Raw genomic sequence first — 20,607 nt, 5'->3', positions numbered from 1 at the left:
GAAGCATGAGATCATTAAATGCTGACCTATATCCCTCCTTCCAGCGGTGTCCAAAAAGACAGAAAAAAACTTTATGTACTCCAGTAATGTTCTTTCCTGAAAATCACTCTATACTAACAGCACAGTAGTTTGGCTCTCTTTCCATTTGCTGACCACATAATGCATGTATTTAATGAAAAACACAATCTTTCTTGCCTTTTCATTGATCTAATGAAAACGTTTGATCTAGTCAATCACACATTGTTATACGCTAACTATCACTTATGGAATCAGAAGAGTCTGTAATAATTGGTTTCAGTTGTATCTATCAAACAGAGGGCAGCTGGTAGAAATAACAAAGCATGATGGAAAAACAAGCTGTTCAGATATAATACCAGTTATTCATTTGTAAATAAGACTCTCTATATCTTTGAAACAAATAATGGCATGCATGACCATCACATCTGACAAATTGGAGAATGGATTAATGCCATGGTCATGTGAGACACATAGACTACATGCTCTACAACAAATTATCTTGTTAAATAAAAAAATAATAAAAACCCTTTCAGTGTGAAACATTACCAATATAATGTTCTAGCACTATTTTTATTCTGTTCCTGAATATGTAGAGGCCACCAATTTCAATGAAACTTTAATTTTGTACAAAATGTATTATGCCATATGGCGCTTGCCACAGGCATATATCTCACCTTTTGGATTGACTCAGTTAGAGGTTAAGTTTGAAATGCCCTCTTTCATAAGGCAGGGAACGTTTGGGTATCTGGCTGCAGCATGGAGGCAGAATGGTTGGCAAGTGAGCTTCAGTGGGTTGTGCTGTGGGTCACCTCGAGATTATTGAGCTGACTTTTCTGTTGTACATCTACATCTACATCCATACTCCGCAAGCCACCTGACGGTGTGTGGTGGAGGGTACTTTGAGTACCTCTATTGATTCTCCCTTCTATTCCAGTCTCGTATTGTTCCTGGAAAGAAAGATTGTCAGTATGTGGGCTCTAATCTCTCTGATTTTATCCTCATGGTCTCTTCGCAAGATATTCGTAGGAGGGAGCAATATACTGCTTGACTCCTCGCTGAAGGTATGTTCTCGAAACTTCAACAAAAGCCCGTACCGAGCTACTGAGCATCTCTCCTGTAGAGTCTTTCACTGGAGTTTGTCTACTATCTCTGTAACACTTTCGCGATTACTAAATGAGCCTGTAACAAAGCGCGCTGCTCTCTGTTGGATCTTCTCTATCTCTTCTATCAACCCTATCTGGTAGGGATCCCACACTGGTGAGCAATATTCAAGCAGTGGGCAAACAAGTGTACTGTAACCTACTTCCTTTGTTTTCAGATTGCATTTCCTTAGGATTCCTCCAATGAATCTCAGTCTGGCATCCGCTTTACTGATGATCAACTTTATATGATCATTCCATTTTAAATCACTCCTAATGCGTACTCCCAGATAATTCATGGAATTAACTGCTTCCAGTTGCTGACCTGCTATCTTGTAGCTAAATGATAAAGGATCTTTCTTTGTATGTATTCACAGCACATTACATTTGTCTACATTGAGATTCAATTGCCATTCCCTGCACGATGCGTCAATTCGTTGCAGATCCTCCTGCAGTCCAGTACAATTTTCCATTGTTACAACCTCTTGATATACCCTAGCATCATCCGCAAAAAGCCTCAGTGAACTTCCAATGTTATCCACAAGGTCGTTTATGTATATTGTGAATAGCAATTGTTCTACGACACTCCCCTGCGGCACACCCGAAATCACTCTTACTTCGGAAGACTTCTCTCCATTGAGAATGACATGTTGCGTTCTGTTATCTAGGAACTCGTCAATCCAATCACACAACTGCATGATAGTCCATATGCTCTTACTTTGTTCATTAAATGACTGTGGGGAACTGTATCGAACGCCTTGCAGAAGTCAAGAAACACAGCATCTACCTGGGAACCCGTGTCTATGCCCCTCTTGAGTCTCATGGACGAAAAGTGCGAGCTGGATTTCACACGATCATCTTTTTCGAAACCCATGCTGATTCCTACAGAGTAGATTTCTCAGTCTCCAGAAAAGTCATTATACTCGAACATAATACATGTTCCAAAATTCTACAACTGATCAACATTAGAGATATAGGTCTATAGTTCTGCACATCTGTTCGACATCCCTTCTTGGAAACGGGGATGACCTGTGCCCTTTTCCAATCCTTTGGAACGCTACGCTCTTCTAAAGACTTACAGTACACTGCTGCAAGAAGGGGGGCAAGTTCCTTTGTGTACTCTGTCTAAATTCGAACTGGTACCCCATCAGGTGCAGCGGCCTTCCACTTTTGAGTGATTTTAATTGTTTCCCTATCCCTCTGTCATCTATTTCGATATCTACCATTTTGTCTGTTCCTTGGAAGAAATTCTTTGATAGTTGTCTTAAGTGGTTTTTGCCTTTTGTTCAAATATTAATGAGTTTTTAAGTTTGCAAGGATCAGTTAGACAGTTATTGAATTTGTCAGGGGTGTTGCAATTGTGGTTAAATTTTCATCTGGTTTTTAAGTCCTACACAGATCAGCTGAGCAGCCATTGTGTTTGTTAGCTTTGCAACAGTTTATTGTTTAAATTTACTGATGGATTTAGGTGACGCTGAAATCACCTGGGCAGCTGTTGAGTACATTTTAGTTGTTGTAGTTGTTGAATGAATTTTTGTGGGTTTTATTTACTGCAGAGATAGTTAGACAGCTGTTGGCATGTTTGATGTTGCTGTAAATATTGCTTGTTACACATTAATTTGGAATTAATTGCTGTGCCATTCAAGCAGCTTTCAATTTGATTAGCAAGGCTGCAGGTTGACACTGGCAGTCTTCACGTAGTTGTGAATTGAAGGGAGCTATTGCCGATATTTACTATTTCTCTTAAGGCTGACATAGAAGGCGTTGGACTCCATGGAGACTATATGACAGTGATTATGAAATTGTCTGCAGTTAGTGGATTGAAATCCATATGCATCTGGAGGTGTGAATGATGGAAGTGTGATAGATCTGATACAATTCAATTTTCCTTTGGATGTATGACTCTCAACTTCAACTATGTTAATAATGGAAGCTGAAGAAATGAATCAAAATTTATGCCCTGGGCTTGAACCGCAGTGTCTTTGCTTACTATGCAGGTGTGCTAGTCTTTGCACAACCATAGCAGTACACATAACCCACCTGCATGGACTACCCTAGTAAAATGCCCTTCCTAGCACAAACTTCAATTCACATCTGCAGCATTCTTTCCCCCTCCTTCTTAAACCATCACTATTGCCGAAGCTCTCTGGTATTGAAATATTGCCCCAGGTTTTTTACATAATTGGGAAATCCTGCTTGTACCTCGGGTGTAGGTGATCTGTAGATCTGATATAATTAAATATCTTGAGTAAAATTTAATTATATCAGATCTGCAGATTGCCTACACTTGTAGTACAGGCAGTATTTCCCCATTACATCCAAAATTGGGGTGCTATTCCAATACTATTCCAGTACCAGAGAGACTCAGCAAAAGTAATGATTTAAGAAGGGGAAAATAAGCTGAAGACGTGAATTGAAGTTTGTGTTATGGAAGGCATTGGACTAGTGTAGTCTATGGAGCTGTGTCATCTATACTGGTATTGTGGTGTAATGGCTAGCATACCTGCTAGTAAGCAAGGAGAACCAGGCTGAAGTCCCAACCAGGGCACAAATTTTATTTCATTTCTTCAGTTTCCATAGTCCGCCCCGATAGCTGAGTGGTCAGTGCGGCGCTCTGTGATGCCAAGGGGCCTGGGTTCGATTCCCAGCTGGGTCAGAGATTTTCTCCACTCAGGGACTGAGTGTTGCGTTGCCCTCATTATCATTTCATCATCATCAGTGGAAGGCAACAAGAAACCACCACTGGAATCACTTCCCTAAACGCTCATGTGGTGGACCTCTCTGACAAGGCCTCCCCCATGACAAGATCTGCCGTAAGGCAGCACACAAAGTAAGACAGTTTCCTTCATTATCATATATGGTAGTATTCAAATGTTGTGAAACAAGTATATCCTTCAGTAATCCGTGTCTGCTATTAGTGTGTGCCTTAGTGCCCGAAATGGTTGTTGGTTCTGGCCACTCAGTTGGTTTGTAAAACAACTGGTTGTTAAGGCATAGTAATTGAGATAGTTCCCCCAGCCTCTTATTCAAGAATACTTATGGCATTGAGCTCAGGTTACTGTGTTAACTATGATTGTGACAGTTATCAAAAACAATTACTCTTGTTGACTACAAAATGTATTAACCATGAATGCAAGCACGTGCCTACACTGACTCACACTCGTGTTCATGTGCATGCCCACATGCGCACCCACTTGGACACCCCACACATGTGGATGCACACACATGCACATACATACACACACAAATGCTCCACAGCACATATTTGTATTTTAAAACGGAGTTTGCTGTTTAGAAACTAATGTAATGTAAATATATGTGTATTCTGTTGGTATGAATTTACATTAAACAAATTAATTCCTGCTCTCACTGCTGCATAAATACCCATACAAAATTCATTGATTTCCTTAGTCTGAGTATGAGTAGGAAGTTTATACATTACAGTAAGAGAGAACAAATAAATCAGTGTATATCCCCCTACTCATCTCACCCCAGACCACCAAACTTAACCTTCATAGGTTATTTCATGCACCACAGCTGCTTATTTTCTACTTTTCAACATTTCTCCACATAAATGCAATCATATATATGCAGATATCTAAAGCCCCCAGAACCAAATTCTTCCCCCATGTTTGATAACAAAAATAGCATTATATACACTTAAATTTCCCTATGTTTCCACACATATGTCAGAAATAAATAATTTAAATTTTTCACACAAACAGTACATCCATGCATATCTTCTAAATCATAGTAAAATTCCTTTAATACTTACTTAAATACAACTTCTACCTTAAATTCCATTTACATCGGCTGTGCAAATTATTTTACACAACATAAATACACCATCCAGGAAACAGTTAATAATAAAAACCCCAAAATTACATATAACTATATCAACATCATAACCAAATATATACTCTACATACTACTGAGCACATTTTATTCTCTTCATTTCCTTTTCAGTAGCTTCACTTCAGGAATATGACATCACAGCGGCAACCAAAACATGGACACGAAGACAAGGATGCCAACTGCCTTTCAGGGAATCCTTTGGCAGAACACATAAATGTGGATGAAATTCCAGTCATCACTGTACCAAATAACATTGTTACTGAATTGAAGGATATCCAGCAATGCTGAAAACCATAAAAACTTTCAGGTTTAAGGAACCAAGAAAAGGAGAATTCCAATTAACAAATATCTCCAGCATGTCAGAAATGGTTGCTTGTCATCCAGTTCAACTACAGCCAGCTATTCTGAAGTATTCCCATGACACTCCACCATTTTGTCACTTGGAATTCATGATGACTCTAGACAGAATCAGGTGTAGATATCATTGGCTAGGTCTCTACTGACCCATTAGACGCTGTGTAAGCAACCAAATCTGCCTGCAGCAGTTCCTTTCCAGCAAATTGGAATTGACCTCTTGGGTACATTTATCATTTGATGGATAATAGTCTGCTTTGTCTTCATCACTTTCCATGCTGTCACCAAAGTTGTGCCAACTGCTGATGTTCTGTAAATTGCAAGAACCCTTCTATAATAGGTCATTTTGAAACACAGAGCATCCTGTCCGATAATCTATGACTGTGGAAAAGTTTTCCAATCAAAACTAGCATCAGAGGTAATTTCAAATTGCAACATCACCCTCAGGATAACATCTGTCTAGCACCCACAGATGAGTGATGTCATAGAATACCGGTACTCTTATAAGGTGTTGGCAAATATGTTCTTGATGCATGTTGTTGTCAAAGAGAGAGATTGGCATACAGTACTGCATGTCATGACATTTACATACAACACAGTGCAGCAAGGCACTAGAGGCTTTACAATGTTCCTTCTTTCCAATGGTCATGAGGCAGATATGACAATGAATACAATCTCCCCATTTCAACAAAATGATACTCAAGATTACTATGTGAAAATTCTCACTGCCAGGGCCAAGAAGTAAGGTAGCTGCATTGCATACAGACCCTGGACATTCAGGAGAAAGAACAAAAGTGTTGTAATGTCAAGCTTTGCCCAGATGGATTTTTATGTCTGTGTGGAAATTGGGAGAATCAGAAAAGTTCCCAAAGTGCTTGTTTGGCCCATATCATATCTCTCACTGCTTGTCAAATATCGCACGTGAAGCTGAGGCTTATGAGCCATCATTGAGAAGACAAAAGTGCAGAGACATCATCCATGTTTTCCATATGAAGCCCTACTGCAGTCATGAGGCGCAAATTGATGATGAGATGTTCAAGGAAACTGAAAATCCACTCAACAATCATGATGGGAGGTCGGGGAGGCTATCTTCAATGCACATCATAGTTGAGATGATGTGACGACATCACCAGGAGATGAGGATCTGCCAATGTTGCCATGCTGAGGCCATTGATAAGGTCTAGATTCAGAGAGCTGTATATGACTCCAGTAAGATTTTATGAAACAGTGGGGTCCCATTCCTCCAGGAGAGAGATCAGTTCCACAAGCTGTAGTTCTTGCAGTGTGGCATAGTAGGTGTGTAGGGGTAATTTCACTACATAAAGGAAAACACTTGTGTGGAATTTATATTGTGAACGATCACCTTTATTGTACCACACAAACACACTTGATACATACGTTAACGAGGGAAAAAACGAACACCCGTCGTGTCCTCCAAAGAACCCCGCTCGTAAAGAGAATCTCTCAGTGTCTTGTCAACTATCGACTTGTCACTCCCACACAGCCCCCCCCTGAAGTGTGGAGCACCCGGTATGGTGGGGTACTTAAACTTCACCTCTCGGCCTGCCCGAGTGCGGATAGTGCGGGTGTGGGTGCTGCTTGCTGATTCTGTTGCTGCATTAGGCCCCCTGGTGTGGGGCTCATGTGGGACACAGCTGTCTGGTTCTGCAGAAGGTGTGGGTTCGTTGCAAGTTGTGTCTGAAGTCGTCTGTGAGACTGTCGTCGGTGCTGGCATTGTCCAAGCGGGTTTTACTCGCTCAATGGAAACTTTGGTCGACTTTCCCTGGAGGAGGATATCCATTGTGTGTGTGTCCCGTCCTAGCACTTGGTATGGTCCAGTGTACGGTGGCTGTAATGAATGACGTACCAGGTCTGTGCGGAGCATGATGTGGGAACAAGTATCGAGGGACTTGTGTATGAACACTGGATGCGTGCCGTGCTGAGACGTCGGGGCTGCACATAGTGTCTCTGCCTGCTTCCTCATTTGTTGCAGCAGGTGGGGTAGTTGTGTGTCATCTGGGAGAGGAACTGGTGTAAGGAATTCTGCTGGAACTCGGAGTGGTTCTCCGTATACCAGCTCTGCCGAGGAACAATTGATGTCTGTTTTTAATGCGATCCGTAACCCCAACAAAACCAATGGCAACGCTTGAGTCCATGAGTCCTCGTGGCACATCAGGGCAGCCTTTAAGGTCCGGTGCCACCTTTCCACCAAACCGTTGCTGGCCGGGTGGTAGCTAGTAGTACGGTTTCGTTGGAAGCCGCAGAGTTTTGACAGTTGTTGGAACAGCGTTGACTCGAACTGGAGTCCTTGGTCGGTGGTAACGAAAAATGGGCACCCAAAACGAGCCATCCAAGTTTCCAAGAATGCGCGTGCAGTAGTCTCTGCAGAAATGTCCCTGATTGGTGTAGCCTCTGCCCACCGCGTGCAACGATCCACTGCCGTAAACAAGTACCTGTAACCTTATGAAGGGGGGAGGGGTCCAACCAAGTCAATGTGTACATGCCCAAAACGTGCCATTGGGTTTGGGAATTGTCCTACTGGAGCGTGAACATGGCGTCCCACTTTGCTACGTTGACACTGATAGCAGCTGCGGGCCCACTCCCGTGTATCTTTCTTGATTGAAGGCCACACAAAACGGTCCGTCACTAATTTCACTGAGGCATTGGTTCCCGGATGTGCCAGGTTGTGAATGCTGTCGAATACCTTTCGTCAGAACTGGGGGGTGATGTATGGGCATGGTCTAACCATGGAGGTGTCGCACCATACCTTACATGGGCTGCAGGGGACGTCCACAAGTTGTAAATGTAGGCCAGTGGACGGGTCTGCCAACAAGGTTTGCAGCTGCGCATCTGAAGCCTGAGCCCTTGCCAATTCGGAATAATCTAACATTGGACTTATCCCATTAATACATGAGAAATAGTCTGCCACAATGTTTTCGGCACCATGGATGTGACGCACATCTGTCGAAAACTGGCATATAAACTCTATATGGCGGGCCTGCGGGGGGAACATGAATCGCTGACTTTGTAGAAAGCTGCCACGAGAGGTTTGTGGTCGGTGTATATGGTGAATTGCCTGCCCTCAACTAAGGGGCGGAAGTGCCTGATGCTTTCATACATTGCGAGGAGTTCCCTGTTATATGCACTCCAACGAGTTTGACTCATCTGTAGTTTTTGTGAGAAGAAACTTAGTGGCTGCCAATGACCCTTCACTCTCTGGTGCAGTGATGCCCCGGTTGCAACTTGGCTTGCGTCCACTACTATGGCTAGCTGAGCTCCTGGTGCAGGGTGTGCAAGCCCCACTGCGTTGTGAAGGCTGTTTTGCAGTGCCTTGAAAGCCGAGTCCATCTCGGGTGTCCATGGGAGTGGGCGCTTGCCAATTTTGTTGTGTCTGGCCAAGGCATTGTTCAGTGGCGTCTGGATTGATGCTGTTCCGGGGAGGTGGCGACGATAGAAATTTATCATCCCTAGGAACCGTCGGAGATCGTGGTAGGTTTGAGGCCGTGGTAGGGTACGCAACAGCTCCAGCTTCTCTGGCAGTGGGAAAATGCCCTGAGCTGACACTTTATAACCCAGGAAGGTTACAACGGGTTCCCCAAACACGCACTTGTCCTTGTTAAGTGTAATTCCATGAGCAATAAGCCTGCTTTGCACCTCGCTTACGTGTTTCTGATGGTCAGAAATATCGTCTAAATAGGCGAAACAATATGGTAGTCCTCTTAGTACGCTGTCTAGGAACCGTTGCCATGTCTGGGCCGCATTTTTCAGCCCAAATGGCATCACCAAAAATTCAAACAGCCCGAATGGGGTTGTCACTGCAGTCTTTGGTATGTCCTGCTCTGCCATTGGGATCTGATTATAAGCCTTACGGCAATCCAAAACACTGAATATGGATGCCCCGGCCAGTGAATGGGTGAAATCCTGTATATGTGGCACAGGGTATCTGTCTGGAACAGTTTGGGCGTTCAAAGCTCGATAATCACCGCACGGGCGCATGACCCATTCTTTTTACGGGCGAGATGCAGAGGAGAGGACCACGGACTGTTGGATGCCTGTATAGTTCCTTCCTGTAGCATCTCGTTGAAAATGGCCTTGGTTCTCCGCAAGCGATCAGGTGCAAGCCTGCGAACACGTGAGGAGACTGGTTGGCCTGGAGTTGTACGGATGTGGTGCACCGTCTCATGCTTCGCCCTGCTCTTTCTTGTTCCCTGTTGTGGTTTGGGTGTGAACTGAGGGTTTTGCTGCATCGTGTCGAGCTCCTTTTTTATGTTTTGGATGATGCCGTCGATGTCGTGGAAGAGGTTCTGTGCAGACGACATGTCGATATGAGACGTCGCGGAAAATATCTCAAGAAACTTGCCTACTGTCACACTGCTTAGTTACGGGATCACCACTTATGTGGGGGTAATTTCACTACATAAAGGAAAACACTTGTGTGGAATTTATATTGTGAATGACCACCTTTATTGTGCCGCACAAAGACATTTGATACATACGTTAACGCGGGAAAAAACGAACACTCGTCGTGTCCTCCAAAGAACCCCGCTCGTAAAGAGAATCTCTCAGTGTCTTGTCGACTATCGACTTGTCACTCCCACAGGTGTATGACAGGCTGGCATTCGGCAGGTTATCAGTTCAAACTCAACTGCCAGCAATTATTTGTTATTTAATATGTATTATTTCTGGAAGGTTCTTGAACTATCTTATGATTGTAATCATTTATAAAGATCTGCATCGGGTTCATCCGATTGTTAACGGTCGAAATAGTTCAGCATATAAAATAACGAAATTGTTGAACCAAATTCTGAAAAAGACTTACGTGCATAAAAATAACTATTTGGTGCGTGGTAGTATGACCATGATAGGTGAAATTAAAGATACGCCAGTCACTGACACTTACCGTTTGGTTTCATTGGATGTTAAGAACTTATACTCCAGTGTTCCGGTTAATGAAACTATAGAAATCATTAAGAGAAATTTCAACGCAAGAGACAATTGAATTTATTGAACTCCTATAGCTCATTACAAGTTTTAATTATTTTATGTTTAATAACAAATTTTATATTCAGGACGATGGGTTAGCCATGGGGTCCAGTATTTCAGGAACTATGGCGGACATTTTTATCAACGACCTTGAAGATAAAGTTCTAAATTTGGACAATAACATTATGGATAAAATTGTTTATTACAAACGTTATGTTGACGACACTCTGTTACTTGTCGATGGCTCCCGTGAGGACATTGAGGAAATAGTAAAATAGAATTTACCGTGGAGTATGAAACTGATAATTGTATACAGTTCCTGGACCTGAATATAAAAAAGCAGAGCAACAAACATACGTTCTCCATTTATAGAAAACAAACTACGACTGATGTCGTGATCCCGAATGATTCATGCCATCCGCAGGCGTATAAAGAAGCTGCTTTCCGTAGTCTCGTGCATAGGGCAGTCAATATACCTATGAGGGAAAAATATAGGGAGACTGAAATTGATACCGTTAAGAGAATAGCGATGAATAATGATTACAGAATAGATATGGTTCAAAAACTGTTATGGAAAAGTAATAAGCGCAAAAAGAAAAAAAACCTGATGGAGAGAAAGTGAAAATTATCACGATGCCATACTACGGAACAGTCTCAGAAAAGATAGCAAATATTTTTAAGCTATACGATGTTAAAATAGCTTTTCAGACTAAAAACCTAGTGAGGTATAGCCTTAAGCACGATATTGGCGAGAAGAGGAATAAGTTTGAAAGATTGGAAGTTTATAAAATTCAGTGCAGAACTTGTGATGCAAAACATATAGGGCAGACAGGAAGATCATTCAAGATCCGGTATAAAGAACATAACAATGCATTCAGGTTAGGAAATTATGACAAATCAGCTGTTACGAACCATATATATGAAACAGGCCACCCCCTTAATAGCATAGAAGATAACGTAGAAATATTGCATGTAGAAAACAAAGGGAGGAAACTTGATTTACTAGAGGAATTCGAGATAGCTATCCATGAAAAGAAACAAAGCAATACTCTAAATGCACAAGATAATTTTAAAGAAATGAGATTTTTTAGCGGGCTTTTAGAATTATTTTAGCGTTGGTATGCGACTTTAAACTTGTAGCATGTCACTGACGGAGTTGCGAGAGGCTAACGATGGCAGACCAATGCATTAAGGAAATAAGGTGCCCAATAGCATAGCGTTACCATCAAGCACACGGCTGCAACCACGCCACAACACCTAGGCACGTCAGTCCACAACAGCTCCCGAGCCGGTATAGTGCGACAGCATACTTTGTAGCTATGGGACGGCCATCGACTTGTGTCAACAACTTCAATATAAGACGAGGACCCACAGTCCAATATACTTTTAATTCTGTTTTACTCTATTGTGATGATATTTTGTCTTTTTAGTCCGTTTAATTTCATGACATAGACTTTACAACCTGATGATGAGAGCATTGTCTCTTGAAACACGTTGTTAAAATATATGCATAAGAATCGTGGTTGAATGCTAACAGTGATAACCAGGAAACCATGTAATCTGTCATCACATAGCAACTAATCCACTAATTTTCTTCCAAATTTCTGATGAAAACTATTTCAGGCCACTACTATCAAACTTGTGATTTAAATGGATAAATCTGATTGCTGTTTATGGATACTCTGAAGATCTGAGGTCAGACAAGTTGGTATGAGCTGCATGTGTAATTGCAATGCTCTTGATGAGCCTAATCAAGGAGATTCATGCTTCTTGATTCTCTTCCCCTGAGCAGCCCTTCAAAAGCCTCATCGCTTTGAGTTGGTCTTTGTTTGGCATGGAGACTCCTCCTTTTAATAATGGCAGTAGTGGAGTTTGTTGTCAAACATGGAGAGATTTAAAATAATTTTACTTAATAAGTAACCTCAACATAAATTTTGCTTTTGATCTTGTGGAGCAGAAGGTAACTAACTGGCTCTTGTTAAAATTTGCAACCCATCTTTGATCAGTGTAGCAAATTCTTCCTGATGGACTCCATAATCACCTAATAGTCTTATTCTGAGATAATCCTAGGATCAACTGCAAACAATCTTTTACTGGACTTGATACCAGTGCCTAGGTTGTTGATATATATGTCATAAACAATGATGGCTTCAGTGCATTAGCTTTTAACATTCCTGTCAACATTTCCATTGTTACCATTTCTGGTATTCTATCAAAAGTATTAATGTTTGTGTACTCAGTCTCATCCAAGTTTAATTATTACCATCTGTTCAGGACCCAGTGTAGAAGTCTGTGACAAACATTATGAAACTGCTTTGAGTTCACATTATCTTTTGTTACGTGATGGATCCAGAACTGATGCAATCTGTTTATTGCTATGCAGATATGATAAAAATCATGAATATGCTGTATTGACTAATTTTACTTTGCACGAGGATATCATGTTCTACACAATTGTCTAAATATTATCAAAATTAAACAATGGAAAATCCAGGATGGAATGTAACAATACAAGAGAGGGAAAGTGGAGATGCTGAGTTGCAATAAGCACAACAACAACAAAAATCACGTAATTATAGCTTTCAGCCCTAATGGACTTTGTTAGCAGTAGACACACACACACGCACACACACACACACACACACACACACACACACACACACACACACACACACACACACACACACACATGCAAACACAACTTGCACACATGTCTGTAGTCTCAGTGAACTGAAACCACACTGAGAGCAGTCCATGATGGGAGTGGCAACTGGGTGGGGGTAAGGAGGAGGCCGGGGTGAGGAGGGGGAGGGATAGTATGGTGGGAGTGGTGGACAGTGAAGTGTTCCAGTTTAGACAGAGGGCAGGAGAGAAGGTATGGAGGGGAGAGGGGGTCAGTAGCGGAAAGGAGAGAAATAAAAAGAAATTAAAAGACTGGGTGTGGCAGTGAAATGATGGCTGTGTAGTGCTTGAGTAAGAACAGGGAGGGGGCTGGATGGATGAGGATAGTGACTGACAAAGTTTGAAGCCAGGAGGGTTATGGGAACGTAGGATGTATTGCAGGGAAAGTTCCCACATGCGCAATTCAGAAAAGCTGGTGTTGATAAGAAGGATCCATATGGCACAGGCTGTGAAGCAGTCATTGTGTGATCAGCAACAGTTTGTTGGTGGCCTTTCATGCAGATAGACAGCTTGTTGGTTGTCATCCCTAAGTATAATGCAATAAAAGACCATGGGTGGGATTATCCATGATGGAGCAGTTCTCTTCAAGAGTTTTCTTCATCTTCATCTCAGCATAGAGAAAAACACCAATAAATCTGAAAAATAATTATGTAAACTTTATTATACTATCACTGTACAGAAAGATATTAGTTGTGATGTTTAGTTTGTGGGGCATTCAACTGCGCAGTCATCAGTGCCCAGATATTAGTTGCATGTATACTGCCTAAATTCAACATATAAAAATTAGTACCATAGCTGTTACTTCAGTACTTATATTTAGTATTAATATTCAACAATGAGTAGCAGCTGCCTACATCTGTAATAGTAGAGGCATTTTTACAATGACCACAGCTACTTGCCAACATCTAACAAAAAAATTTTCAAATGTGTGTGGAATCTTATGTGACTTAACTGCTAAGGTCATCAGTCCCTAAGCTTACACACTACTTAACCTAAATTATCCTAAGGACAAACACACACACCCATGCCCGAAGGAGGACTGGAACCTCCACCGGGACCAGCCGCACAGTCCATGACTGCAGCGCCTTAGACCGCTCGGTTAATCCCGCGCGGCAACAACTAACATGCATCTTCTATTCTTGAATGTGGATAATCATACAAATTCTAGAAGCAACTGGTAATAATAATTCTATTGCAGGTTTCTTTTGAATTTCTGTGAATAGTAAATGATTACCTTAGCAGAATCTCATTGAAAGATCTCTCTCAAAATTAAGAGACATTCTAATCACTTGTTTTAGCACTCACTGGCACCCAAGTTAGTGACTAGACAGTCACGAATGGCACAGGAACATAAACAGAGGATAACAAATAAAAATGAGAAATGGTAACTTATTTTCAAACACCCTTTAACAAAGGGAAATAATTCTGGCACCACTATGAAGATGTAATGGCACTGAAATACAGCAGAAATCACTAAAATTGTGCAAGGCCTGAGGGAGGATGGAATCTCTATCATATCCTACATAAAATATAGAGAGAACTTGAACAAAAATCTGTGCCTAGTAGTTGGAAGAACTTGCAGGGCACATCCATTTAAATGCAGTGTGGTAGAAGTGTTTCACAGAACTACCATTGACAGGATTTCAGAGTGATGCAAAAATTGGCAGCTTGCTGTAAATATGAGTAATGTGTGTTATTCACCATCTTTTATAACTGTAATAAAAGTCTTACTTAGATCATATGTGTTTTTCTTTGTTTAAAAACATTTTCAGTGTTTGCTGTTATGTTGTGTTTTTCCTTACAAATCTGTTTGCCAGTATTGTAAACAGTTCGTGTGTTTTAAATAAATAATTGAAATTTCGTGTTGTTTAATAGAGTAATTTAAAACATGAGAACTGTTTATGATCTTGGAGAAAAGATTTGTACAGAAAACCACACTGTTACAGTGACCACTGAAGATGCTTGAAATTATATGAAACATGTATGGTATAAACAACACTTTTATACAGTCACAAAAGATGGTGCACTGGCTACCTTACTTGTGTAACTGTGGTTGCTGAAAATAGGATTAAAAAAAAGACAAAATTACTTTAAATGTTCAGAAATGAAAAACAATGTACTTGAAGTAATGCAAAAATGTAGTACCCTATGGCTACAATACTACAAGAGAAACACACACTATTAATTCACACAAGCAAGCACACCTCACACGCACGTGACCACAAACTCCGGCATCTTGAGCCAACATTCTGGGCTGAGCTGCCAGAGCTGGCAGTCATGTGTGCATGAAGTGTGTTTGTTTCAAGTATACATATATTTGTAATAAAGTCATGTTGGCCCTGATAAACATAGTATTTTGCATTCTGATGTATTCCATAGTTTCATATGTTGTCCACCATATATTAACAGAACCACCAGGGGGATGGTGCCAGTAGTGGTGACTGTAGTGGTAATGGATAGATTCCAGTTATTTTTGTGTGGCATGCATCATTACATTGCAATTGTTTGAGGGATGCGTCAGCAGTATACATTACACATGTTGTGCTGTCCTGAGTGAGAGTCTGATTTTATCATGTATACTGAAGAAATGAACTGATAAAATAATATTTCTGATAATGCTCTGACACATCTACATGTAGGTTCTCTTGATAATGTGCTGGTATGTAATGAAATGTTACAGTGTTAATGTTTACAGAAGAGCAATAATTCACAGCACTTTTATTCCAAATTAGTTGCCATTTAGAACACAGACCTACAGATGTACACAACTCAAATTGAATTTCATTGTAACTTATGGAAACTTGAAATTTTCTGTGTGTTTTGAAGTGTTTATTTTGGAATAATATTTAAACTGTGTAAGTATATGCTGTATCATACATTCGAGAAACATTTGAACAAAGACAATGTTATATTTCCTATAAATATTATTATTTATGAATTATTTGTATCTCTCACATTCTGACACTGTTGGATCATAAACTACAAATACATCCACTATTAAATTACAATATCTTAAATTACTTGCTGAACAAAATCTACTTAAGAAATGGAACTGCATACAATTTTATACTATTTGTTTTCTTGTACGACTTACAGGTGCTGGCCACGGTAATGAAGCCAACTACATGTTCCATTGGGGAGGAGGCGAGAATTTGCAACCAGGGTCTGAAGGAGCTATTACGAGGAGCAGGTTGATACAGATGTGGACAAATTTTGCTAGATACGGGTAAGTTAATACAAAGACGATGCAGCTTCACATTCCCAAATCCATATCATCAGTTGTGATCTAATATAAACTCTGTGTTGAAAAGACAATTCCATGTGGTAAAAGTATTTGTTAACAGCATGTGTTCACATGCACCTGTACCAGAAGTGACATACACTCTCTCTCTTTGGTATTCAATCCTGAGGCTAATTTGCAGCAATATGTCAACTGCCTCATATGTCTACATCCCTCTTCATTTCTATATATGTATGGCATTTCACATCATTCATAATCTACTGCATATATGGCATCCTTGGTCATCCCCAGTGATTTCTTTCTTTCATGGTTCCTCCTATTATTGTCCCAAAAATGCTATTGTGTCTTAAAACATGTCCTATGAGTTTCTCTCTTCTTAGAATGTGTCTCCACAGAGGTCTGGTTCTCTGTACTCTTCTCAACACCTCTTCATTTGTAACTCTGTGTCTCCAGCTGATCATCATCATTCTTCTGTACCACCAAATCTCCAAGGATACTAGTCATCTTTGCTCTTGTTTTCCTACTGTCCAAGTTTCAGACTCATATAGGGCCACATTCCAAAAAAATGCTTTCATAATCCATTCCTTATTTCAGAATGATGTTCTCACTGGTGAATAAGTTCTTTCTTAAATTATAAGCAATTTTGTCCTTTCATATTCTGCTCACACTTCCTTTCTGGCTTCTACCATTCCCTATAATCCTGCTTCCCAAATAGGTAAAGTCTTGTAACATTTCTAGCTCCTCTCTTCCAGTTCATATTCTTAAAGGTTCATATTCTTCTTCAGCAGTGCATACCATTACTTTAGCCTTTCGCTTGTGACCTACATATTGTTAACAGGTGGTGCCACCTATTTTGTGTGGCTGTTGACTCCTTTCTTATCTGGGAGTTATTTTTTGCCCTCTAACTTAAAATTATTGGCCAAAAGTTTTATGCTAGTGTGTGTAAGTGTCTTTTAATTGTGTCTGTCTGCAACTTAATGTGCCTTCTTTATGTTAAGTAGCAATCTTTCATTAATAAATTTATCTTTTTCTTTGTTCTCATCATATAATGCATTTTTTAGTTGTGTAAAGCAGCTTCTGATGTCAATCTCTGCATATCTTCTTTCTTTTATTTTTTCATGTAAGTACTTGTATCCACACTGGGTTCCTTAATTTTCATATGATACTGGCTACAGAAAATCCTTTCCATTGTGCTGAAGACCTTCCCTAGAGGTTCTTTCATCTCCATGGCCACAGAAATACCATCTGCATAATGCAGCATGTCTATTTTCTGCCCATTAATTTTGATCCTAACCTCAACAGTTTCACAAATTCATCCATATCATCTGCATGTAAGTACTGAATATAAGAGAAAAAAAAAGTACATCCCATGTCTCATACCTTTTCAATTTTTTGCTTCCTGTTCCTGAAGAAAATCTCTAATCACAGCCACTTCACTTCTACAGAAGCCCTGTATCACCAGCAGATCTTTGTAGTTTAGATCTGCTTTCTTTAGCACTCTGAAACTCTCTAGCTAGCAAGTCTAAACAGTCAGCATCTGAAATATAAGGTGCATGGCGTGAAAGTGATTTCAATAACAACAGCATTACTGTTGTTGTTGTTGTGGTCTTCAGTCCTGAGACTGGTTTGATGCAGCTCTCCATGCTACTCTATCCTGTGCAAGCTTCTTCATCTCCCAGTACCTACTGCAACCTACATCCTTCTGAATCTGCTTAGTGTATTCATCTCTTGGTCTCCCTCTACGATTTTTACCCTCCACGCTGCCCTCCAATACTAAATTGGTGATCCCTTGATGCCTCAGAACATGTCCTACCAACTGATCCCTTCTTCTGGTCAAGTTGTGCCACAAACTTCTCTTCTCCCCAATCCTATTCAATACTTCCTCATTAGTTATGTGATCTACCCATCTAATCTTCAGCATTCTTCTGTAGCACCACATTTCGAAAGCTTCTATTCTCTTCTTGTCCAAACTATTTATCGTCCATGTTTCACTTCCATACATGGCTACACTCCATACGAATACTTTCAGAAATGACTTCCTGACACTTAAATCTATACTGGATGTTAACAAATTTCTCTTCTTCAGAAACGCTTTCCTTGCCATTGCCAGCCTACATTTTATATCCTCTCTACTTCGACCATCATCAGTTATTTTGCTCCCCAAATAGCAAAACTCCTTTACTACTTTAAGTGCCTCATTTCCAAATCTAATTCCCTCAGCATCACCCGACTTAATTAGACTACATTCCATTATCCTTGTCTTGCTTTTGTTGATGTTCATCTTATATCCTCCTTTCAAGACACTGTCCATTCCATTCAACTGCTCTTCCAAGTCCTTTGCTGTCTCTGACAGAATTACAATGTCATCGGCGAACCTCAAAGTTTTTATTTCTTCTCCATGAATTTTAATACCTACTCCGAATTTTTCTTTTGTTTCCTTTACTGCTTGCTCAATATACAGATTGAACAACATCGGGGAGAGGCTACAACCCTGTCTTACTCCCTTCCCAACCACTGCTTCCCTTTCATGCCCCTCGACTCTTATAACTGCCATCTGGTTTCTGTACAAATTGTAAATAGCCTTTCGCTCCCTGTATTTTACCCCTGCCACCTTTAGAATTTGAAAGAGAGTATTCCAGTCAACATTGTCAAAAGCTTTCTCTAAGTCTACAAATGCTAGAAACGTAGGTTTGCCTTTCCTTAATCTTTCTTCTAAGATAAGTCGTAAGGTCAATATTGCCTCATGTGTTCCAGTGTTTCTACGGAATCCAAACTGATCTTCCCCGAGGTTGGCTTCTACTAGTTTTTCCATTCGTCTGTAAAGAATTCGTGTTAGTATTTTGCAGCTGTGACTTATTAAGCTGATAGTTCGGTAATTTTCACATCTGTCAACACCTGCTTTCCTTGGGATTGGAATTATTATATTCTTCTTGAAGTCTGAGGGTATTTCGCCTGTTTCATACATCTTGCTCACCAGATGGTAGAGTTTTGTCAGGACTGGCTCTCCCACGGCCGTCAGTAGTTCCAATGGAATATTGTCTACTCCGGGGGCCTTGTTTCGACTCAGGTCTTTCAGTGCTCTGTCAAACACTTCACGCAGTATCATATCTCCCATTTCATCTTCATCTACATCCTCTTCCATTTCCATAATATTGTCCTCAAGTACATCGCCCTTGTATAGACCCTCTATATACTCCTTCCACCTTTCTGCTTTCCCTTCTTTGCTTAGAACTGGGTTTCCATCTGAGCTCTTGATATTCATACAAGTCGTTCTCTTATCTCCAAAGGTCTCTTTAATTTTCCTGTAGGCGGTATCTATCTTACCCCTAGTGAGATAGGCCTCTACATCCTTACATTTGTCCTCTAGCCATCCCTGCTTAGCCATTTTGCACTTCCTGTCGATCTCATTTTTGAGACGTTTGTATTCCTTTTTGCCTGTTTCACTTACTGCATTTTTATATTTTCTCCTTTCATCAATTAAATTCACTATTTCTTCTGTTACCCAAGGATTTCTATTAGCCCTCGTCTTTTTACCTACTTGATCCTCTGCTGCCTTCACTACTTCATCCCTCAAAGCTACCCATTCTTCTTCTACTGTATTTATTTCCCCCATTCCTGTCAATTGCTCCCTTATGCTCTCCCTGAATCTCTGTACAACCTCTGGTTTTTTTAGTTTATCCAGGTCCCATCTCCTTAAATTCCCACCTTTTTGCAGTTTCTTCAGTTTTAATCTACAGGTCATAACCAATAGATTGTGGTCAGAGTCCACATCTGCCCCTGGAAATGTCTTACAATTTAAAACCTCGTTCCTAAATCTCTGTCTTACCATTATATAATCTATCTGATACCTTTTAGTATCTCCAGGGTTCTTCCATGTATACAACCTTCTTTCATGATTCTTAAACCAAGTGTTAGTTATGATTATGTTGTGCTCTGTGCAAAATTCGACCAGGCGGCTTCCTCTTTCATTTCTGTCCCCCAATCCATATTCACCTACTATGTTTCCTTCTCACCCTTTTCCTACACTCGAATTCCAGTCACCCTTGACTATTAAATTTTCGTCTCCCTTCAAAGCATTACTATGCTATTAAAATGTCACATTTGACCAGAAGCACCTTGTAATGTTTACTATAAATTACAATATTATGAGAAGGCAAATTGCTACACACCATACAACAGAGATGCTAAGTCACAGATAGCCACAATAAAAAGACTCTCACAATTACAGCTTTCAGCCATTAAGGCCATTGTCAACAGTAGACAAACATGTGTGCGCATGTGCACACACACACACACACACACACACACACACCATCATCATCCTTCTGATGGATG

At 40.5% G+C, this 20,607-nt stretch overlaps 1 protein-coding gene across 1 annotated transcript in view; it reads left to right on the top strand.

Moving 5' to 3' along the window:
* Window positions 1-20,607, top strand: part of LOC126471664 (acetylcholinesterase-like) — a 61,685-nt gene that overhangs the window by 24,341 nt on the left and 16,737 nt on the right. The window contains exon 4 of the mRNA XM_050099883.1: window positions 16,128-16,257. Within this exon, the coding sequence (XP_049955840.1) occupies window positions 16,128-16,257 (130 nt within the window). The remainder of the gene's footprint in view (window positions 1-16,127; window positions 16,258-20,607) is intronic.

The sequence above is a fragment of the Schistocerca serialis genome, chromosome 1 (genome assembly GCF_023864345.2).
Source record: "Schistocerca serialis cubense isolate TAMUIC-IGC-003099 chromosome 1, iqSchSeri2.2, whole genome shotgun sequence".
In the NCBI taxonomy this organism is placed as follows: domain Eukaryota; kingdom Metazoa; phylum Arthropoda; class Insecta; order Orthoptera; family Acrididae; genus Schistocerca; species Schistocerca serialis.
This window is presented reverse-complemented; position numbering and strand designations above follow the sequence as displayed.